Raw genomic sequence first — 24817 nt, forward strand, 5'->3', positions numbered from 1 at the left:
TATATATATATATATATATATAAAATTTTTGAAACAAAATATTAAGGCCTAGTTATTCCACCTTTTGATAAATTTTACCTGTTAGGTAAGTAGCAAGATTACCCAATCACATGCGCATATTGCCAGATTTACCTAATAAGTAAAATTTACCAAAAGGCGGAACAACCGATCCTTAGTTAATTGATTTAATTAACTTTCAGAGTCGATTAAAATTAACATGAGTTGACGATGAAAAGTGATCTGCATGTTTAATCTACAATTAAATTAATTAATCCTTTTTTGTGCTACTATATTTAGAATAATTGTAGATATTATAATTACAATTTATTTTTTCCTTTTTTTGATTTTCTTATTGGTGCAACGGATTCTGATTCTGTAAGTCGACATATTTCCAACAAAGTTTGGAACATAATTGATAATGAACTATAATAGATATATATTATGTTCACAATAATCATATTCAGTTTTATTTTCGTTAAACTGTAATAATAAAACGATAACATGTTAAATGATAGGTTATCCGATATTCTGCAAGATATTTGGAACTATATATGAAATAATATACAAAAATGAATAAGTTAGAAAGTCCACCGCGATATTTATTGCGCCTGTTCTCCATCCTACCTCTTCCAAACAACAAATATCCAAACAAGATAGTTCAAAGAGAGAAAGAAAAATAAGAATTTAATATATAATTATTTAATAATTATATACATACAATAGATATAATAATCATAATAGTGTTTTATTTATGACGAGAGGATAATAATCAGAACAATTTGTATAAAAACTTATATATTTTATTCCGTACAACACATTACATATAATTCACATTTACGTCATTTACGATGAATATACAATATATGTATTCTCTAATGATTTTATTACACATAAATATTCGTATATTACGCAGTATTTTTTATTTACGAAAGAAATGCATGTTTTTATTACCAGTATAAAAAATATGTATGATGAATCAAAATAGTCATGATTATCAATGATTTGACGAAAATCAGTCGCGATATTTTTCCGATATGCTTATAAGAGATTAGTGATTTTTAATCAAATATCTTACACATTTTTTAAATAAGCTTTCATGTATCGACATGTTTTAGAATATATATCTACAATGATTGTGGACAAAAAAATTTGAAACAAAATTACCTATAAATATATTAAATTTTAATTGATTTCGAAATAATCGAAAAGTCACGCAAATATGCAAATAATTAAACAAATGGAAAGACAATGATTTATTTTAAAATAGATAATTTAATTGTGATTGAATTTTTAATATTGAAATGTATTACAACATCGTAATTAATCTTAATTAATAACTAAATAAATTATTAATGATTTAAGATTATTGATTTAAGATTTGAAAATTTCATATATATGAAATGAGAACAATGATAAATATTTAAAAATAAATTATAGAAGCATTTGGAAATTTTGAGTCTTCATACTAATTAATAGAAACACATTCGTTGAAGTATAATTGTGGAATACTGTCAATTGCTGAAATTATTTTATACATGGGTTTAAGCAAATTGCATGATTTTTCAAATATGACTGATTAAAGTGCAGGAAAATTTAGCCGAAAGTTAGGTCGATCGATTATCAGTGGCGTTATCAAAATGCAATCTCGTGCAATAAATGACTGTGTCACCCAATGTAGATATCAACATGAGATATCGGCAAGTGAAATATTTCGTGACGATCTCTTTGGCTTTCTTCACATTCTTATCTTTCGCGATTACAGGACGGTCTATATAAGAATATCGTATAATTAAATTTTTGAAAGTTCAGTTTGTGCAATGAAAAATATTGTGATAAATTGGCACAAAATTATAGACAAAGACAGAGACTCTCTTATCGCTTCAATATTTTATAAAATTATAAATTTTCTTGAGAAATCCATTTTCGATTTAATTAATTTAGCTGCGTTTAATGCTTTTTGTGATTATATTTGATTAATTTTTCAAATTATTTAACATCAAAAGCTTTTTAAGTTACGTTAATACTTCTTGCGCTGAACTTTTAAAAAACTTTAATTATATATTGTATCATAAAAATTATACATTTTATTTCGAAACGTTGATTGAAATGTGGGTATTTATGTCTTTAAATGGTCCTATATATATCTTCAATGATAAATAAAAATCGACGTCACGATCACGTTTTTCTAAAACCACTCTGTCAGTAAGCTGTGTAATTTCATTAATTTCAGTTTTGAAATACACGTGCGGTTTTTATATGTATAAAAGAGTCGTCTGATAGTTCTTATCACATAGACAGGTGATTGGCGAGTTGGCAAAAGAAGATGGTTAGAGTCGGTTAAAGCATCAAGCGGGATTGACGTTTTTCCTGTTGGTAAGAGTCTGGAGCTGTAAAATAAGGATGTTTTCATCTTCGCTGTTCTTTTTTTATTCTTATTTTCTTAAAATGAAAGTTCTATGCTATAGGCGAATCGCTAGATTGCTCTTGTATGTCTGGGCATCTTCGTATCTTAAAGTCCGCCACGTCCGCTGTCAATGTACTCGAACCTCTGTAGGACAGAGACGATCGTGGGCTTAGAGTGGAAGTCTTATCTCGAGAAATAGTACATTCAGATGCACAGTGCAAAACAGTTGCTAGATTTTATAAAAAATTAACAAAGAATGCAGAAAAGTCGTGAAAATTTTTCAAAAAGCAAATTTGTCTCTTGCGTTCTATCGTTTCTTAAAATATTTTTAGACGATTATTTTTCTCTTTTTGACTTTATTTTAATTTATGAAGATCATATAGGAAAATTAGTATATGAAAAGTTATCTTAAAAACGAAATTTTTTCCTTAAAAAATCTCACTATTTTTTAAAAAGTAGGAAAGTAAGAATGATTTTGTATCTTTATTATCATGCATTATGAGCATGCATGAATTTTATTCTAAAATATTCTGCCTCGTGAGAGGATTGGATAACTATTTATGTTCCCAAAACAAAGTCCCATCATAAAAAAAAATCACAATTCCATAAATAATATTATTTATATAAGAGAAAAGTTGTATTTCAGTGCAGCGTCTTTCATGCGGAATTAAATGCTTGTTAATTCATAGGAAGATGCCAGACTTATATTATTATATCTAAAAATTATATTTGCCAACCATCTTCAGACACTAACAATTTGAAACAAAAAATCGAAGGTTCGAAACTTAATCTAAATATTTAATTTTTATTTATTGAGAAATTTGTTTGACTAAATAATTGAATTAAGAACTTATTAAAAATTTGAAAAATAAACTAAAAATGATCGAATGTATATTTTTTTCATTAATTTATTTAGAAGATTGGAAAATTTATTACAGAAATTGAGAAATGTTTTAAAAAATTAATTAAAACTTAATAAATTTATAGGAAATTGAGAATAAATTACAAGATCTTGGCAAAATATTTTTCATTCGTGTCTGAAAATGGATTTTTGTGGACCACAAGTTGTGGTATAATATACCTCCTTTTCCTCGGTGGAGACGGAGGCATAGGTTCTGGTGGGTGCTTCCGGTTGCTTGGCGGGTCCGATAGCATGCACATAGAGGAGTGCACCGGCCATACCGCCCATAATCGGACCCACCCAATACACCCAGTGATCTTTGAAAGCGCCCATCACCACGGCGCTGCCCAGCGAACGTGCCGGATTCATCCCCGCACCCGTTCGCGGTACCTAATTATTAAAAATTGTTACAAATATATAAAATGGTTACGAAAACAGAATAAATTTTTTAATTTCTTTCATTTTTTAAAACTTTTAAGGAATTATATATACTCATACAGCATAGAATTTGCAGCAATATTGCTGCAATAACGCTGCAATATTGCTGTAACTTTTGTGCTATAGGGGTAGAAATAAGGTATTAATTTTGAAACAAATTCTAATTTGTATAACGATTTTTTAGAGTATACGATTTTAAAATAAATTTTATATCAAAGGATAACTGAATTATAATGTAATTTAATTTTAACATGTCGGGTTATTTAATTAAATTAAATTTCTTTAATATATATAAAATCAAAGTAAAAAATTGACTTAAAATAAGTAGGAACTGTTTTTGTAATCAAAATCAAAGTACTTACTCCGACGAGATGACCAACAGTGACCGCCACACCGATTATGAGGGGCGTGATGGCCTTGTTGTCCGGTTTAGCGGCATCGCATACCCCGCAAACTACCAACACCAAGATCAATGCAAGAAAGAACTCCACGCCGAAACCTTGCACTGGAGTGATCCCTTCAGCAAGCTTCACCACGCCTAGAAATTCCTCCAGTTTGTCATTCGAGAGAGCTCTAAGAATCGCTGAACCTGCGATAGCGCCCGCACATTGCGCCACAACATACAAAACGCCTCTAATAATTGGAACCTGCGATTAGGGGAATCAGAATTTTGTTAACTCAATTATAATTCAGGTATACCTGAAAAAAGTTAAAAAATACTAGAGGAAGAAAAGAAAGAAATAAATATCAATATTAATCGGATAAATTATATATATAATTATGAACATTATTGTATAGATATATATTTACATAATTTGAATTCAGTTTTATATAATTATAATTATGTAATTAAGTTTAAATTATTATACTATAATTCAAAGTATTAGTAGGTATTTGATTTTTTATTGATAAGAATTATTATGGAATTTGTTTTGAATATCCGAATAGATTTTTATAGAAGATGATCGATTTTCATTGCGAGATATCAAATTCTTGAGAGTCTTCTAGGATAGATTTCATTTGCGGAGTAATAGACAATTCTCGGTTTACATATGATACGCATGCAATGTATCAGATTGACGCGCTGTAACTAACTACTTGGATCACTGTGGTGACTACTCAGGAACAAAGAGATTTTAGATAGAAGTGTTATTAAAAAAACTTATAATATTAAAGCTTAATAAAATTAATATTCAATAAAAATAGTTCAATAATATACATTACTTTCAGAATTTTGAGCACGACCGTAGATGTGAATACATCAAATATGATAAAGAAAGCCAAGAACGGTCAAAGTTGGATGTTTCAAATCATACATTATGTATTCTTATATTAAATCAATTTATTTCAGATATGATTGAGAGCTGAAAAACTTTCGGTCTCAACACAATCATTCTGAAACGCTAATAACCCTCCTAAATTAGAATAGATCGAAAGAAAGTAAGAAACTTTTTGCGAAAAATATTACCCCAGCCAGGATTCGAATCTGTGTCTTAACCAGTAAGACACTCTTCCCGGAAAATTGAGAGGTTCCAGGTTCGAATCCTAGCTGAGGTAATATTTTTCTCAATAAGTTTCTTTTTGTCTATTCTAATTTAGGGGGGTTATTAGCGTTTCAGAATGATTGTGTTGAAAGTGAAAGTTTTTCGGCTCTCAATCATATATGAAATAAATTAATTTAATATAAGAATATATAATGTATTATTCGAAACATCCAATTTTGACCGTTCTTCTTTATCGTGTTTAATATACATTAATAAAATAGTCAATAAAAATACTAAAATTTTTATTGGATATTAGTATAAAACATTACCTTCCCGATGACGACGAGACCGAGCGTGACCGCTGGATTGACATGACCTCCGGAGACGTGTCCTATCCCTTGAATTGCGCACGCTACCGTCAAACCGAAGGCCAGGCTGATGGCGGCAACATCTCCGGTCACCACGGCACCGCAGCCGAAGAAGTTCAGTAATAAGGTGCCTAAAAATTCTGCCAGAAGAGCGCGAGGAAGACCGACCTTCTTATCGGTAAGCTCATCAGCACCCAGGGCGTTCTTCAGATTCACCATCTGATATGTAAGTAAAAAATAAAATTAAGAACAAAGTTATAAAAAAGACATATATTATTCGAATATAGAATATAGAATAAAAATGTTTGTCTTTAAACAATAAACAAATTTAATATAGTCTTATAAGAGAACCATCAGAATTGTCCACTTACCAATTTTAATGAACTTTAGATATGTTGTAAATTGTAGAACATCAACAAAAATGTTAGATTCTTTTCTGCTTATCTCAAGGTTTAGAAATCGGAATAATTCCTGAAGGTGAAGGTAAATTTAAAAAATTTGACATTTTTGCAAAATATCAATACTCCGTTATTAAAAGTTATTAAAACATTGTTTTATATATCTCATAGTGTGTGTGTTTCGGAGATACTAAAAATGAAAAAAAATCGTTATTTTTTAGAAAATTTTTCCTTGAGATAATCAGATAAAAAAATAGGAGTCTAGTATTTTTTTATGCTTTACAACATATCCAAAGAGCAATATAAAAAACGGTAAGTATTATTTCAGGGTTATACAATTGACGTAACATAGTTCTATCGTTATAAGCACAGATTTTTTAAAATTGAGATTTGGCACGTTTCCAAGGAACGAAAGATATTTAATTCGCAATCGTCATTACGTATATGAATAAGCGAAAGCATTTTAAGAGTTCGAAATTTAGAATGGACTTCCTTTTTGAGCTTTAACACTCTTCTTTAGCGACGTTTAGCGGTTCCGTTGATTGACGACGAGTGGATGTAGATCGAGGACGCAATGGTTTACGAGTGCGACAAAAGCTTCGACAGGCTGCATTACGTATGTAGATCGTCATATCCTCACCTCGAACGATCGGTTCGAATTACCTAATCGCGCCAAAGCTCGTTGATCGTCACCTACGTAGCGTAGGTGACCTTTTAATTAAAAACAGCCGCGTTTCTTTTCCAATTGAAATGAAAATCTCAGATATTTAAACATCCGTATATATATATTCTATAATTTACAATTACAATTTTGTACTATTATTATCTATTACAATTAAAAAAAATAAATAGCTTCTTTAGAACAAAAAATAAGGAACTAGATTTGTTTTTAGTGTCTTATTTAAGTTTATTTCTGAGTTGTGACTTTTTTCGTGATTCATCATTATATTTCGTTCATCATACGATTTATTTCCCCGATAAATGCTTTAAGCAAACCATCGTCAGGGACAATCGAGTTGCCTTCCAAAAATTCCATTTAATACGCGAATTACGTAATTATATAGGCGTCATTACTAAAGTCGTGAGCCGAGATGATCTGATCTTACAGATGATGTCACAGTCCGTGATTATTCTTCCTTCGCATCCGCCCAACTCTGTCATAAAACTATTTGTCGCTTACACAGCCGATTTGCTAAATCGTACCGTTACGAAGTCCGGTCCGAAAGAAACCGGATTTATTTGAAAATAAGTTTTTCGTTTTTAAGACTATTTTTTAAACTACAATTTTCGAGAGTATCAATGTATATATCATCGTTCATCATATTTTCTAAAGTTTCGTGCGACTTTCTGTCGCTATGTATGTATTTCATTTATGTGACGTTATTAAATGAATTAATAAATTCCGCCAGACCAGCAATTTAACCGGCTTGTAAAAGCACAGTTTACATTCGCACGTTAATATAAAGGAGTGTGACTGTACGCTGGAATTCTGTGTTTTGAATCAAATCATTATTTCTTATCGCGTTTGTTATTTGTTTGTTATTTATTTTTCCTTCCATTTATTTATCATCATTATGCGATTGCGGAGTTTATGTTTTTGTAAATGTATTTATTTATACTGCGAGCTTTAATCAAATGGAAAACGCAAGTCCATGTTGTTGTTGGCGCGAATTGCGCACTAATACATTAAACAATTATTTTTTATTTGTGCTAGTAGTTCTCTGCACGTTAAATGTTATGAAAATTTTACTAATAAAAAAATGGCTTAGAAATGCAAACGATTACTCAAAAAAATTTTCTGAAAAATTTCACAAGATGAAAATATCTAAATTTAGAGATATTATGAGATATGCTATCAATTCGTTCACTCAATTCGCGTAATGTCAGTTCATATTATTAATTGCATATTTTTATATTGTTGTTTTATATTTGTTGTTATTTATTTATTTAATATTGTGCATATAATAGTATAATTTATATTTAAAAATATAATTTTATCACTTTTATATTAAATTTGTATGATTTTTTAATTCTAATTATATCTGTTTAATGTAATTATAATGTAATTATATATTTACATTAAACAGATATAATTAGAATTAAAAAATCATACAAATTTAATATAAAAGTGATAAAATTATATTTTTAAATATAAATTATACTATTATATGCACAATATTAAATAAATAAATAGCAACAAATATAAAACAACAATATAAAAATATTCACTGCCAGTGCTGAAAATCTATAGTATACATTACATACACTAAAGATTTTCAGTATTGGCAGTGAACATCGGAACGCAGCCCCAGTATCAATTATTTCAATCATCTGTCAACAATCAAACGGTTGCTATAACAGAAACGGTGCAACATGAATGTGCTATAAATAGATAACGAAACCTCGAAAGTTTCCAACCGTTCTCGTTCCATCGGTTTTTCTGTTATGAGTTTTTGCTATTCTCTCATACCGCCCCTTTTGGCTTCCTTTTCTCACGCTTCGCTACATTCGATGGCGAACAAAAAGAGTCCTTTACCGTGCGATTATCGATATCGCCTTCCACCTGGCGGTAATAAAAACCCCCTCCATTCTACCATATCTGAGAATTCACCATGGATTCGTTCTTTTATGATTGCCGCCGACCGTTCCGCGAAAGCGAAGACCGGTTGATTCGGAAGCATAAATCACCCGTTAGATCCTCCAGTGATTTATCGGTGACCGTTAGAGAGATCGTTATCCCTATATGGTCTTGTCAGGATTTTTCCCCTCCACTCATTTTATTTTTCCGTTCTGTTTCCAGTGGACACTGTACGATTTCTTCTCGATCCCTTTAAAGGATCGATCGACGATTGACCATGTCCGACTGGTGATCCACTCGTTCCACTTTAGGCTGAAGCTATAATAGCCTGGTTGCATCGTTAATCGGCGAAGGCTTAATTTGGCTTAAATTAAATTAATGGAATTTTATCTTGGAATTTAGGACTTTTTAAAAACTAAATTTATTAAAATCATTAAATATATCAGTTTTAATTTTTCTCCAGAGACAGATTTAAGTTTAATTTTCAAATCACTCTTTCAGTACATACAAATTGTTGCATAATTGTTGTAAATTGTTTACATAATTTATATAATTAATTTCCAGTCAATTTTAAATTTAATTTTTCAATTATTTTTCTGATTATTTATGTGTGTATACATATATATACACAAATTACATTTATGTAATTTTATTACATAAATTTTTATTTATATCTTGATCTTTCATCCTTATTTACGAGATCAAAGTTTCAATTAAATTTTTATTGTATTTTTATTCAACCCTTAATTAAGTTCTATTGTTTACATTTATTTAAAAAATGTTTTAATTTACACAACAATTGCGTAGCCAATCGATAGTGAATCATTCATTTAATAATTTATTAATAAAATTAATTCCTTTTGCAAAGAATATATAATTTATATAACGATTAACATTTTTCTACTAATATTAATTGATGATTTTTCCTTTTAAAATTAAAACCTACAAGACATGAGTATTCATTGATGGTGGAGATTACTAAAAGTAATCGAGAAACATGGTGCATGACTTTTGTGAAAACAACACGATAAAATAGCACGATAAAATAGAGAAAATAGCTGAGACGTTCATATGAACGTCACGTATTTACCAGAAGAGACCATGATTGGCATACGTACGTCGCGTTAAATGCTAGTTTGATTCGAATTGCAAACGTTTCATTCTACGTCTAACGTAACGCAATTTGTGCTTTGGACTTTGAAAGGCGGTCGAAATTATTAGATATGCTTCTTTAATACGAAAAATTAGTCTTATATATTTATTATTATTTATATGCAAACTGTATATTTATTATTATTTATATTAAAGCAAATTATGTGGTGTTTTATGTATAATATGTTAAATATATAAAATAACACTAAAGTTAAATAAATTAAATAACACACGTTAAAGTTAGTCAGTATCTAAAAAAAGAGAAACTGACTCATTTAGCATGTGTGTTTATGTATTCTTAATTTTAACAATTATATATATATATACATATATATATATTTAGTTTTTACTATATTTCTTTATACCTACTAAAGATTTATCCCATGACTAAATATACCATAAATAAAATAAATATTATAAATATAAATATATAGTAAAAAATAAATAATAAACATAAATAAAGTTAAAAATGATGAATAAACATCCACTCACCTCGAAATCTGGAACTAACACGTGCAATTGATTAATGAATTCTCTCTAGTCTTGTTGACAGCTTCCTAAGAGATCTTTGACAAGTACTTGAAAGTGCGTAAAATATTATTTGATAATTTTCTCGAGTCCTTTGAGATGCCTCCGAAAATTGTTTTATTTAAAAGAATCCTTTATTCTGTTTTATTAAAAAAAGAGTCCTTTAGGAACCAACGAAACCGAGATGACTCCTTGAGAGCGACCGAGCGACAACTGTCGCAAGCTGGGCTCTCGGGCCGATCGGGCCTCACGTAGATAGGTATCCGTACTAGTAACTCTACCGGCAGACGAACAGCAAAGTAGTAGGGATATCGCGGTTAAAAGTGGCGAGTGCATGAACACAAACAACGTAGACGAGTTCATGCGTAAAATGTGTATGTACATACACGTTTTGATAAATAAAGGTTTACTGCACGAGGACTTATACTTCCAGAAACGTGCCGATAAAATTACAGTCAATGATCTCGAGTTCAAGATAAATTTCGTATAAAATAAAAAATTCTTTTAAATTCTTTTGGGGAATGATTTAAGCAAGATGTTCGCGATAAAAAAAACCTGGACTTTAAGAATTTAAAAAGTTTCTGAGAAAAAACTTTAAAATTCTATTTAAATAAAATTAATTTTGAATAAACAAAAAGTTAGAAATGTATTTAAAAGAATGATTCACATGAATGTAAAAATTATTTCTGTAGTTACTTAAAAAATAAAATTTGTTTATCTTTCGCAGTAAAACGATGACGTCGATAAAATTGTTATCTACGAAAATATTATGTTTGTAACGTTGATAAGATTGTGAATAGAAACTTTAATTTTAGAAAATAATTAAATAAATATCAAATCCTGATTAACGATCTCTCTAACTTTCAAGAAAACTGTCTTTAAAAACTTATCTGTTGTGAGAAGTATATTTTAATCTGGAATACATTTGTACTTCTCTTTTTGAAATGTAAAATTGCTCGATTTCTTCCTCTGGAGAGACTACGTAATACAAAATAACTTGTTTTTATTCAGGCTTGTTTCCGATTCACCTCTTGGCCTTTGCATCACAATCTTTTTTGTCAGTCCGTTGTGAAATACGATCGCTTCAGGAAGTTAGAAAAGAAAGGAGCGAAACTCGTTTTAAAATGATCACATCGCCTGAAATATTTAAAAATCCGAACCGATAAAAAACACAAAGTACCGTACAATATTTTAATATAGCTAGATATTTTTGCAATCAATAAACATAAATCAGTATACATACATATCAGTATAAATATAAATGTTCAGACGTTCTAAATGATTTTCAGCGGAGATGCGGAACGACACGGCGCAGTTTTTGCGGTGGCAAATAGCCTTTTTGCCTTTAGCATTCTTTCGATCATACCTTTCCTGAGACGTGTAATCGGAAATGGTGTTTTCCCGGTAGGAAAAGGAAAGTACGGTTTCAACGGTACTTCCTTGCGATGCACGCGATGCATAACGAAGGGGGGATCACCTAACCGCGACGACTACTCTGAAGACGATGATTTCATTGTAGGCTTAACCTATCATTAAACTCTACGATTTAATTTCTTTTTGTTAATTTTTGTTAATTTATCTTTTTTTTTATATTGTTCTTTTGGGACTAATATTTTTTAATTGCTAAACTATTTACTTGTAAAAGTAACGAAGAAAAAGTAGATAATTAGAAGAAGGAGATTGAATTATGATTAAATTAGAAAATAATGTAATTTTTTAATAAAAATATCAAAGAATTTTGCTTTATAACATTTTTATTTCAAAATTACGTTATTTTCCAGAATAAGAAAAACAAATTTCAAATATAAAAATTTCTTTACGTCAAATATTGTCAATATTTATAAAATATTAATATCATTTTGCGCAGTATTCTTCTTTTGTCTTATTAAACTAATTGCGCGAGTAAGTCAAGTACCATTAAGACAATTGGTGTATAATTGATGGCGTTCGGAAAACGTGGGGGCGATGATAAATGTCGTGCGACGCAAGAAAATGTTAAGTAGCCATTCTCTTGATTGATTTGTGTAATCTGAAATGCGATTCATCTCGTACATAATCATCCTTATGTATATTCATTGATGATGAACCTCGCGCTCGTGCAAATTTGAATAGCTGATATAAAATTTATAATACTCGCTTAATATCTGCAAAATTTTTCACAAAATTGGCTGTAATTTTGTTTTGAACACTTTTTGAATGCAGTTGTGAACAATAAAAATTAAACGTACGTGTAATTTGTAAACGTGTCAAAAGATTCTGTCTGCAGTATCCATTGGCACGATGACTGTAACCGCGACAATGATGCGGAATTAACACGCTGTATTTTATCGACCATTGTTTCTAGCCATGGTATTCTAGTGAGAACGCAAAATTACCACGAATAAGCCAATTAATCGGAGGAATTAAATAACGTCGGCTCCGAACAAAGCGTTCCTACAAGCTTCGTATTATTTCGTCTAAAGCGCGGAACTATAATTACACTATGTTGCTAGAAAGAGAGAGAGAGAGGGGGGGGGGGGGGGGGGAGAGAGAGAGCAATTGTGCAACATGGAATGGCAGCGTGCTTGGGGCTGCATAATGCAAACATGACGGCGCATATGTCACGTAAGAGAGTCGTATTGTTAGAATTTGTTGTCATTGCCGCGCAGCTGAGTTCTTGGCCGTGTTGTCATCTGGGCGCTGAATCAAGGTTTATGCAGCTCACCTGCAAGTGTGCATATTTATTATGTATTATAATGCTGTGGCAAGCGAGACTGACAGGGGAGAAAACCAAGAGAAACTCGAGAACTTTTGTGTTAGGGATAACAAAAAGTATCTATAAAGTAAGTAAAAGTAAAGTACTCACAAAAAGTAACCAGAAAAATATCAAGATAATAGGAGAAGATTTTCTTAAGAATTATAATAGTTAACAGAGAGAGAATAAATTTGCTAAAAAAATAGTAAAGTTTAAGGAGATGAATTTAGTAATTAATTCCATGAAATAATATCTATTTGCTGCGAATCAATTGCTTAAATAACAGATTTGTTTGTTGTAAATGATATATTTGAAATATAGAGTTGAATAGACAAAATAATAACGCGAGTTCGGTGACACCAGACACGATCCTGATTTGTTCGCCAAAAGCAGATGAATCATCTTATGTTTCCCGAGCACATTCCGCGAAGCGGTACGACAAGATCGTCATCGTCATCGCCGAGTCATTACCGCTTTTTTTTTCCACGTGACGGTTGTATGCTGTCAACCGTCTACTACCTCATCGTTTTGTCCTTCTATCGACTAAGAATATGTGTAAGACACGTGTCAACGTTTTGTATATTAACGAATTTAAAAATGAGTTGTATTTTAACTCTGTTTTATAACAAATAATAAGTATATATGTTTGTAACACTATAAAAATAACGAAAGAGAACCAATTAAATTTGATATCAATAACATTAAATTTAAGTAAATCTTACAGCAATATTAGATTATCGTAAATATTAAACCAGATCAATAATTTAAAAATTAGGTATTAATATGACATATCATAATATAATATTTAAAAAATTAACTATAGAATTCGAAGCAGCAAGGTGACGTTTTAGTAACGTTTTATTGACGTCATTAAGACGTTAGACGTCATTTTACGTCACCTTAATTGCTCCTTGGAATAGTGGCGTTTAAAATCGTAGCTAAAACGTGTGGGTGGATTATTACTCTTGATTGTTGATCGTTTTTATATCAATAAACTCACCATCAATGAACCTCGCACGTGGACGAACAATTTTTTTTTTTCATTCTTTATCCGACCTTGTCGCAGCGCTCTAGACTCAATTTAAAGTCACTAGATGAATCATCAAGTATCGATTAAGATGACCATTTGAGCTAAAATGGCGTCGGATAACGTACATATATTATTACATACAACTCACGAGTACAAATACAAATGCATAAGTTTGATTGTGTCGCGTTTTGAGTCAAAATGGCGGACAAATTGCGGTACTAACTCGATCGAAAAAGTCGCCTTGATCGCAATAAGACCACGATTAATATTTCCTTGCATACAAATTGAAATCCGGATATTATCGCATTTATTTGTCATCTATAAAGAGTTTCACGATAAAGAATATATATATATATTTGTAACGTTTATTATATTAAATTTTCTACATACATTTATCATATATATTTTCTATATTCTTGTCTTATAGATTTTATTTAATAGTTATTTTATTTAATTCGCTTAATTTTTTATATTTCCCCCCAGTGAGAAATTACAATGGAATCGACATCGAATCGATATCAATTCCACGTCGAAATCATCAAAGTGACGTCGAATCGATGTCGATTCGACATCGATTTCATTGTCATTTCTCACTGGACCGTTCTATATCTGCTTCTTAATTTATATTATAAATTCTACGATTTCATTAAATTGCGATGTAATTTCTGATTTAGATGGATTCAGGTACAGATGCAAGTTTATATGATCCAAAACAGTTTCGCCAGGCACTGTTTTATGTTGGATTTTAAGGAGACAGCTTTGAAGGAAACCAGGCATCCGAACACGTGTCAATCTTCGTTTTATCTCCAAGAACTAGACGTGCGTGAGATTGAAAGATCGACTTGCATTATTCTATCTAGATTGCTGCAACATGAGAAGTCGTAAATATCCCAGAAATAAATTCACGCGCCAATTAGAGCGACAAAGAGATATTTGCCTCTCAAATGAACTTGCGTATTTCGTCATAACGTTTGAAGATGATAGATATGAACTCTTACTACTGAAAAGGCACTCGGCGATGTTACGGTTCGACGTAATATCTCTTTAGGCGAATGATTAAAAAATTTTTTGTGATAGAGACAAGACATGGCATTTTTCACAGATTGTACAATTATGCGACTTCCGCGAGCTTTCCTGCGGCGCGTCGCAAACCAATCGTTATGGGTGCAAGAAACTGCAGGTATGACGTATTCCATGTTCATCGCGACCATCGGTTGACCTCACGTATGCTAATTGTCGCGATTTTATCTGCACGCGAACTTACCATATTGCCATAATGCCGGTCAACAGCTACGAAATAGAACACCAGGAAGAACTGCGAAGGAATTGAGAGACTTGGTATAAATTTTAATAACTAAATCCTTCGCCTGATCTTAATCGCAAATTTTGAAAATGATCCAGTTAAGATAGTTTTACAAAGGTATCTTGCAACATCGAAAATTAGTTTGTTAATTAATTATTACTTTTCACGACTAGGATAGAATGGATAGCTTTGAAAAATAATGATGTAATTATGTGTTATGCGTAGGAAGTTAAATTAAATTAATTCAATTTAAAGGAGTTCGATCACTTAATGAAAAATTGAAATAATTTCTAACTTTATTCGGAAAAAATGAAATTGCTTGGATGTTATTAACATCGTGAAAATTAAGTAAAAGTCTCGATTCAGCTGCAAATGATATCACAGACGTAATCTAAATAAACTGCGAGAGTAATTGGCCATTGCAGGCGATGACCGGAAGTCCGTGGTCGGAGATCGCTGCCATTACTAACGGAATCTTATCTGTGGCCTTGATATAATACTTACTGTTTATACATCTTTGTGTGAAAGGCCAAAAGTCGTACGATAGAAGAGAAATATAACTGAAATGTTTAGGCGTGCCAAAATATATATCTCACCTGAAGCCTTATTTTAGAAAAATATCACATATATGATTAAAATACATTGAAAAAATTTTCTGGTTGAAAATGGACAAATCAAAATTTTCTCTCTCTCTCTCTCTCTCTCTCTCTCTCTCTCTGATTAAATTTATTAGAATTCTAGTTGAGATAATCGGAATTCTGGTTGATACAATATTTCTGGTAAAATCTATTAGAATTCTTATTCCAATTATCTCAACTAGAATTTTAGTAGATTTAACCAGAAAATTCTGATTCGTCCATTTTCCAGTAGAAAACTACTATTTAATCCAAGCAAACTATTTTTCTCCATGTATGTATAGTATAGTATATGTTACATATATTGTATATTATAGATTTCTTCAGTATTTTCATGAGTGATATTTTTCGAGAGTAAGGCCCATGAGATTTTATCAGTTCCATTCTTTAAAAAGATACGTTAAATTAATACTCAAATGTTTCGAAATCCTTTAGAAAATCTCAAAGATTCTTGTTGACTCTTTTTTGCGACGCTGATTAGTTCTGTCTTTATTGCTCTTACTTTGTGAGCAGCTGTCATTGCATATTTTGACAATTATGTATATCGAGGAGTTAACAATATAATATTAATTGTAAACATTTAAGCAATTATAGAAAAAAGTAAACAACTAAATAGCGCGAGTAAATTGCGGATCTATGATATCTAATGAAAAGAAAAAAGAAGAGAAAAACAGGACAAAAAAAATAAAAAGATACAGAATTTAATGTTAAAAGAAAATAAAAAGATAAAAAAGAATAGCGGAGAGGAAAAGAGAAAGAGAAAGAGAGAAGGCGAAAGAAGAAGGGAATACAAAATTATTTAACAACAAAAATCGAAAAGGAAAAGAGAAATTATGTAATATATAATTATTTATAAAATTATTTGAAGCAATCTCTTGTTTATAAAATTATAACGTGTTTTGCTGATATTAGAAATATCAAAAGATCATCCTTAATTGAGCGGTACGATCGTTCTTTTATTCTGAAAATTTAAGGCGATTCTTTCGATTTATGATTTCATTAGCGATTTGTTGGGACACACAATGGTAATGGTATCGAGGTTGATGCAAGCAGACCGATGTGACCGGAACATTGCGAGTAGAACGATCATCACAGCGTCACGCAACTTGGTGAGGTCGCTGTCAAGGTCGTCACGTGTACTAACTATTATCACCACCACCCTCGCCACTTGAATGTTACGTCGGATCGACGGGTTCGGGGTGGTCGAAGATCACAGCGGATTCTTTCAGTGGTTGTTCGCTGGTCACCACCTTCGTGAGGTTAATTCTGGCGGGTCCTAAACGAGGACAATCCGCCGGTTAGCCGGTTTCGTGGGGGTAGATGGCTAACGGAAGCGGCAGGTGGTGGTTCCTGGATTGCACAGCGTAGGGGATGTCGCGTCCTGGTGGTAAGACCTATCTGAACCTGTGGCGTGAATTCCTGGCCTACAACTCGACCGCCAGGAGATTTGGCTTAAATCGGCGTCTGGGAGTAAGTTTACTATTTTTATCGATTTTTGAGAACTAAGTGGAATGGTTGTCAATATCGAAAAGCGCATGTCGGAATTCATAAATGAGACCACAATTTATTTGAATTTAATATTTATTAAACGTCTAATTTGAATTTTTTTAGTTTACATAGTTTTACTTCTACACTTTATATTCTATACTATTTTATAAATAATTTTATAGCTTTATCAATAACCTCTTATAAAATTAAAAAAAAATTTAGACGGTTTAATAATTCACCTATTTCGAGTCAGAAACATTTCGATTAATATTTATTGTTTTTTGCCGAGCTGCATAACAAATGTTTATCGAAATACTCGCGACTCAAAATTTGGCTCGATAGTCTGGACACACCTTTAAAATGGATTATCGCTATTATCAGTTTTGTTATGTATATTCGATTTTCGTAACTTTCGCAAACGAAAGATAAGTTACGCTCTTTTGTTTAAATACCCACTTTCATAGGTAATAAAGGTGGAGATAATTATGATACAATAATACAAGCACAGTACGAAGTATCTTATCGTTATACCAGAAGTCTGAGTCAGAATTTGTGTTTTGCGATATACGTTGTTTGATTTAGATCTGCAGCTAAAGATAATACAATGAAAAGGAGAGAGAGAGAGAGAGAGAGAGAGAGAGAGAGAGAGAGAGAGAGAGAGAGAGAGAAGAGAAAGTTGTCACTTATGCAAATCTTCAATGCATTTCGTGCAATTTCCAAAATTTACACAACATTGCAAATTTTTAGTTTCCTATTTCTTCTCGAACTAGAAGTCATACGTTAATTAGGTTTTCACAACCTAGTTTAAGCAACTAATGAACTCTAAAGCCATTTGAGTGTGGATAATGGTAATTTTCACGACAATAAAACGGAATAATATTATAAGGATAGAAAATTTTCTGTCACTTTTCTGTTTATTCTTTATCAAAAAAAGGATATCCTATATCTATCTTTAATTAATTTTTTTATTATTATTTTTGCAAATTTTAATAATTACGTTAATTTATTAACTGTGATGAAAAAAAAGTGAATAAACGTGAATGTAATATTTTATTTGATAAACTTTTCTTTAAAATTAAATAACAAAATATACGTCAGTGTTGAAATTAACAGAAAACATAAGAAATTTTAAAAGATTCTTCAATCTTCTCCGTTGATCTTGTATGCGTGATCAATGATAAGTTGACAAAGAATCGCTAATGAAGTCGGATTTAGAGGACGAATTAGCAACTATTCTAATACGATCAGAACCTCAATAAAGAGTTAAAGAATAGTTACGTGGCGAGACATCCGTGAAATAGTCAAGACACTCTTTATATAGCTTCTTGTTCAAACTCCAGATAGACGCAATAAATCACAGTGTATCATTAATTTATATCTCAATTTCCTGTTTCTATTTACGTAATTAACGTACCGTTCACGTTGGTGTAGCATTTAGTATCACGAGATGAAAAGGGGCAATCTGAGATTCACGATTGAAAAAATGGTAATGACGTATAATAGTGTTAAAGCGTGTAATATTTACATATCTCTTCGAGCGATGTAGAAAAGTTTATGTTTTATATTTTATTATAATATCAGAAAATCTATATATCCTCGGAAATGAATAACACTTTAATATTCGAAGAAACGATGAATAGTGAGAGGAACGTTCGAGAACTGTCGACTCAAGGATCAAGGACTTACTGATCGTAATTAAATCCTGCAATTCCAGAAACCCGGGATGAATGTTTCCACGGTGTTTCCTGAAGGATACGTGGAAAATGATCGAGTGCAGCGGCATACATCATCGATGCCCAAGGAGGACGAGGACAGATCCGCTCAGGAACGACATCGACGTGAGTTTATCATAATATCCTTTTATATTTAATTTTACACAAAAGAATGAAATCTATACAATTTGAAATACTATTATATGTTATTAAGGAGAATATGAAGAATAAATAATGTGCACTCTAATTACTGCACTTGACTCTCAGTTATTTGTTTTACTTCTTTTGATTTTAAAGAAATTTATGTTTTAAAACGCGCATAAAAAACAAGATATTTCTAATACATTTCTCCAAAGAAGTTTATATTTAATTCTTTATTTTAATTTTTACTTCTTTTTACTATTTTTAATCTTAAAAAATGCGCTATCTTGTTATATATTTTGCGTTAAATACGCTTACATATATTACTCTATATTTTTAAATCTATATGAATTCACGGATGAGTTAACGATTTAATAGCTAAACTTCGACACGGTATGATACGCTTCATGCGGTTTTTCTGCAGGAAATCGTATCATTTATCAATCCCGCGGAAGTTCTTCGAATCATTTACGTGCATAAATATATGAAAATATAAAGGAATGCATTTCCGGCAGCACAACGTTCGCTGGCGACGTATCCGCATGAACGCATCGCTGCAGATTATGCAATTACATGTAATTAAATGGCGTGTCATATCTTGAGAAAGAGATTACGAGGCGATTTTCCGTTTAATTAAATTCATCTCTCAGGAAAATCCAGGGTTAAACATATAAAAACAGTGTAATGCATAAACATTTTGCTAAGATCTTAATTCTTAATCATTTCATTTTGAAATCGTGTATCAAATTGCAATATCACGTAAATTTTTTAATGATTTTTACAACGAAATCTTTATAATTGTTGTATTTATTGTACGAAACATAACATCCAAGTATTTTTTATTTTAACATATATTTATTTGTAACAAATAAATCTTTTTATTGTTATATTTTTGCTCGTGCATTGCGAAAAGAAATTGTAACTTTATACTACTCGTAATGTATTTCAAACATTTAGTAGCATTATAATCAAATATATCTTACTGAGTATTTTAAAATAGTAATAAAATATTATTGTAAATAAATTTTTTAACATTCTTATTATAATAATTTTGGCTATTTAGTAAATCATGAATGATAACAAATTCCTATTTTATCGACAGGCAGGCATGGGCTATATCAGTGCTACAAAAGTTTAATTCTGCAACGCTTTAAATCGCTCTCGACAGATCGCGACTTACGCGCAATTCACGAAAAAAAAAAAACGCGACCCAAAAATCATTCTATAATTTTATATAATTTATTTAATTTTTAAACTATAATTTAATATAATTAAATACAATAGAATTTTACACAAAATAAAAGCGCGCATTAATCGATAAAAATAAGTCCTAAAAATATTGATCTATTATTGCACCTCATCTATTATTGCAAAATACTCAAAATTGAAAATTTTATTTTTTTTATTTTGTTCATACTTTTAAATTCTTTTCCGTGATGTTACTATCAATGATAAGACCTCAAGCAAAACTAGCATGTTACGAAACATTTACATTCCATTTTGCTGCACTCTAATTATCGATAATCGTCAATACAAATTATCAATACTTATCGCGACGTTTGTTTTTCTGAACTCTCGTATATTTTGCAGTCCTTTATTCTATTTTTCTCGATTTTTCAAAAACGATAAATTAATTTAAAAAATGCATTTAATGAAGAATTTTACGTTGTATTTTACACGAGTATCGATTAATACCTCTAAAATTTATACCTCTAACTATGTAAAATTATTGAATCTAAAATTTTGGGAAATTTTTTTAATTCGTCTTCGTTGTTCTCGAAGTTTCCGGAACAGGGAAATTAATTTTACTTAACAAAGCGATCATGGACGTGCTTAGCCGGAAACGGCGAGTCGTGCGAAACGGATAATTTTGCATTCCGCCGCGTCGTTGGCGTGCCTCATTTTCTATGCGTCGACAATTATAGTGTTCACGACTAGCTTGCGGCGGCGGCGGCTTCTGCACATGCGATTAGCATCAGCTGTTAATGTTATGCGTTCGAGAAATTGCACCCTAACGATCTCGATAATCACCGCGATAATCCGACGATGTATGTTTACGTGCTGTCGATTCATTGTTTCGTGCAAGAGGAAGGTGTTTCTTAATTGTGTATTACTTCAATTCCTCATTCCATCATTATTTTTCTCGCCGAGAGATGCTATACTAATCATTTTATCAAGAATATTCTTATTTTTAGACATGTTGACGGACCATTTTTCTTTCAAGACTAAAAATTTTCCACGAAAGAGAGAAGGAGTTTATGTTGATAAATTTTCTTAGTTTAAAGTAGATGCGAACAATTTTATCACGCAAAATTTACTTTACGAGCCTTCTGGGAACGTGATGCAATCAAGTTTTATAGTAAAACGAATAAGCGAGGAATCTGACGACAACTCCCGGTCGCAAAATTCCTGTGAAATCTTTTGCGTATTTGCACATGAAAAACTAGCTTTTATTATTTAACTGCTGTCTTAAAGTGCAAAAACTCGCTTAGCTTGTAAAATGCGTCGGACTTAATTTAAATTACAATAAATTAAAACTAAATGTGAATTTTACAACATACTTTTCAGAATTATGATAATTAAAGTGACTTTACAAATTTTTAAAGGATTTTGCCGATGCACAAGCGATTGTAAAAAAATTAAAGCAACGCCAGTGTCGACAGATATGAGACTTCTCACGGTACTTTTTGTTTCGCATCACAAACGATCGCTTGTCGAGATTCTACAATTTCCGCTATGCTAGCATTTAATTATTATCCTTTACTACGCGTCATGTTGTTATACACGTATCGTATAGAACTTATTTCGAGGATAAATTCCTTGAATAAGCGCGAAATCAACTTTTTTTTTAACAAAAGACTTATTTAAACTGTATTTTTTTTGTTTTTTTAAATATTAATGTTAAATATTGTGTGTGTGTGTGTAGTCCGGATATTAAAATAAATATAAACATTATTCTCACAATTCGAATTTATGTCAATTTACAAAATCATTATATATAAATCATTATATGTAAATTTATTTTAATTACACATCACATACACTTTGTTTGATAATTTGTAAAATCTAATATTTTCTAATATTTGAAATTTAACATAAATTTTGATATTGACAATTATCATCCTCTGGAATATTATTATGTATTATTTTCTGATTTTATTAGAGGAAAGTCGTCGATACTCTGCCATATTTCCTGAAAAAACCTTCTTATTTTTTTTAATCACACACTAAACATATTTACTTTATTAATACTGATAAAAATATGATCTGTTTATATAGTTAAGAAAATAAGAACTCATAATTTATATTGTACATTTGTGGCTCGTTTTTATATAAAATTAGCTAAGAATAATTTCTACAAATGCAAAAATAAAATTCTTGTGACTTTCTTTATAAATTGCACAGTTTAAATAATATAGGTATTTTATTGATAATATTAACTTATTAATATAAATATTAATAATAAAAAACTAATATTAAATATTAATGTTAAATAATCCTATCAAATGCTATCTTGTATTTACAAAAAAATCTTCCAAAAAAATTGTCGCGTTCTTATAGAACAGCATAAAGTATGTATATAAATAAACAAAAAATATTTTATATCGAAGTGAACAAATTCTAGAAATTCTCATATATATTTACTTTTAGGTATTTTGTTCGGATGATTCCTGAAAGAAGAAAAAAAGAGTATGATATGTGCATTACTGTCTGCTGTATCAGTTTTTGAGCTCATTTTATCAGACGCTCATTTTTGCTTGTTTTACAAAAAAGTTAATTATTGCAAAATTGTAAACAGTATTATAAAAATTGCTATATCATCTGATAGAAGACACGTTCCAGTTTCTATTTACGTTCCTAAAATTTTATTTTTAGTTTATGTTTATAAAATATTGTATCCAAAAACAAAATAGTACGACAGTATTGTTGGCGACTTTTCTTTATATTATTCAGAATAATACGTTAAATTAGATTGCTGAATAACACAAATAAACAAAGAAGCATCAAATACGGTCGAGGTACCAAAATTCAACCTCAATCTATTTGGCGCTCCTTTATTTATTTATGCATATTATTCCAAGAACTGTTTAAATCGACTAATAAAAAAATATTACATAAAAATTGCACAGAAAATAAGAAAAATCAGGAGTAATTATGATAGAACAGGGTTTTTATTACACACATCAAATATAAATAAAAAAATCTATTTAAACAAAACGATACGATCAAAGGAATGACATTCTTCTAGATCGATGTCACACTTTCGCAATGCTAGCAAATCGCAAGAGCGATTAATCAGATCGACTAGAAAGATGATCGTGCGAGATATAATTTATAAGCGGTATATGCACGGTACATTTACAGTAGGTCGATTAAATTCAATTTTTCCATACACATATAGATATAATAATAATATTTCCACGGGAGATTTTCCATTGCTCGAAACTTTATAATTTAAGTGAAAGAAATAATTTCTGCTTCTACTTATCATGTAACACCATTATATCTATTCATTATGAATTTAAATAACACTTTTCGTTTAGCTTTATTTCTTGAGCATTTTAATTAAAAAAGAATACACTTTTTTAAAACTAAAAATATTCTTAAAAATAAGACGAAAGAGAGACATTAAAGTTAATTGGATCGTTTTATATACAAGGCATCCGAAAGGTGCTCCAGAATTTTTAACTCTTCGAGAGATGCATCTCTTTTTATTGCACGAGTACAATAATGAGCTCATGATTTATTAGTCTTGTTGTTAGAAGTCGTTACGAAAGATGAAAGAATTAAACGGAGAGCAATCAGTGTGATTTCAACAATGATTAATGCTATGATGACCATTGTAGTGATTCTTCACGATGGCATGGCCCGCCAATGTCATTAAAGCGTTACGACGTGCCTTGTATCGAAGCGGCGTAGTTTTCCTCGATCCTGCGAATTCCCGAACGTGAATTGCGTAACTCTGCGCGTTTTTTTCATTTCTTAGAAGAACGCGTAATTGTTCTTTATTCACGCTATCGCGGCGAATCTATCTAATTGTTTGCCTAATTTCGCATGATTATCTGTATATACGATATAGATTACTGCTGTTCAATTATTTTCCGAAAAAGCTCGTTAACAAGATAAAAAATTTTCCATTCTTCAAAGAAACATATCCAATATAAACGCAGTCTTTCTATTTTCTACATTATTGCCTACCTATTTGAATAGCATTTCTATTATTATATTACGTTATAATGCGAGATAAATTGAATTAGAATGATTATTCTTACCATGGATCATAATTTTAGAAAGATATCTATTAAGATTGAAAAATAACCAAACTATTTTTATTAAACTGATCAAAATAGCACATGTTTCGATTATTTAAATTTGTAATTTCTGGTTCTCAATTAATATGTTTTCAAATTTATCTTTTTTAATTTTATATCTTTTGTATTCAAATATTTCTTTAAAATTTTTGATACATATATTTAATTTTTATTAAATATGATTTCAATTTTGTAATTGTTTTATAAGCAA

At 30.6% G+C, this 24817-nt stretch overlaps 3 protein-coding genes across 6 annotated transcripts in view; 2 read left to right on the top strand and 1 right to left on the bottom strand.

The window, feature by feature from the left end:
• Nucleotides 1-1445: 1445 nt before the first annotated feature.
• On the bottom strand, nucleotides 1446-10502 carry LOC108762594 (aquaporin AQPAn.G). Of its 3 annotated transcripts, XM_018509658.1 has the most exons (6): nucleotides 10216-10502; nucleotides 5557-5814; nucleotides 4106-4390; nucleotides 3486-3695; nucleotides 2461-2548; nucleotides 1446-2387 (listed from the first exon to the last, which is right to left on the bottom strand). In XM_018509658.1, the coding sequence occupies exons 2-5, from the start codon at nucleotides 5812-5814 to the stop codon at nucleotides 2510-2512; spliced, it is 792 nt and encodes a 263-aa protein (XP_018365160.1). In that variant the 5' UTR covers nucleotides 10216-10502; the 3' UTR covers nucleotides 1446-2387; nucleotides 2461-2509. The 3 variants fall into 3 exon arrangements, with proteins under 3 accessions (XP_018365160.1, XP_018365158.1, XP_018365159.1); XM_018509656.1 differs by lacking the exon at nucleotides 2461-2548; XM_018509657.1 differs by having other exon boundaries at nucleotides 1446-2548.
• Nucleotides 10503-12820: 2318 nt separating this feature from the next.
• Nucleotides 12821-15025, top strand: LOC108762566 (uncharacterized). Its single transcript, XM_018509604.1, has 2 exons — nucleotides 12821-13073; nucleotides 14690-15025. The coding sequence occupies exons 1-2, from the start codon at nucleotides 12837-12839 to the stop codon at nucleotides 14762-14764; spliced, it is 312 nt and encodes a 103-aa protein (XP_018365106.1). The 5' UTR covers nucleotides 12821-12836; the 3' UTR covers nucleotides 14765-15025.
• A 1890-nt stretch (nucleotides 15026-16915) lies between these two features.
• The window catches only part of LOC108762602 (aquaporin AQPAn.G), a 33846-nt gene continuing 25944 nt past the window's right edge, over nucleotides 16916-24817 (top strand). Inside the window, exons 1-2 of one of the 2 annotated variants that reach the window (XM_018509674.1) lie at nucleotides 16916-17423; nucleotides 19156-19279. In XM_018509674.1, coding sequence (XP_018365176.1) covers nucleotides 17325-17423; nucleotides 19156-19279 — 223 coding nt within the window. In that variant the 5' untranslated portion in view covers nucleotides 16916-17324. Of the gene's footprint in view, nucleotides 17424-18697; nucleotides 18928-19155; nucleotides 19280-24817 lie in introns of those variants that run through there. The other variant, XM_018509675.1, reaches the window with a different exon arrangement.

This window comes from Trachymyrmex cornetzi, unplaced genomic scaffold (assembly GCF_001594075.2).
Source record: "Trachymyrmex cornetzi isolate Tcor2-1 unplaced genomic scaffold, Tcor1.1 scaffold309, whole genome shotgun sequence".
NCBI lineage: Eukaryota > Metazoa > Arthropoda > Insecta > Hymenoptera > Formicidae > Trachymyrmex > Trachymyrmex cornetzi.

Bases quoted from the DNA above. Each gene is read 5' to 3' on its own strand.
- LOC108762594 (XM_018509656.1), bottom strand. From the start codon at position 5,814: ATGGTGAATCTGAAGAACGCCCTGGGTGCTGATGAGCTTACCGATAAG. The intron at 4,391-5,556 runs GTAATGTTTTAT...CCCTAATCGCAG, and splicing joins GTCTCGTCGTCATCGGGAAG to GTTCCAATTATTAGAGGCGT. The intron at 2,388-3,485 runs GTATATTATACC...CTTATTTTACAG, and splicing joins TCTCCACCGAGGAAAAGGAG to CTCCAGACTCTTACCAACAG.
- LOC108762566 (XM_018509604.1), top strand. From the start codon at position 12,837: ATGACGGCGCATATGTCACGTAAGAGAGTCGTATTGTTAGAATTTGTT. The intron at 13,074-14,689 runs GTAAGTAAAAGT...TTTCTGATTTAG, and splicing joins TAACAAAAAGTATCTATAAA to ATGGATTCAGGTACAGATGC.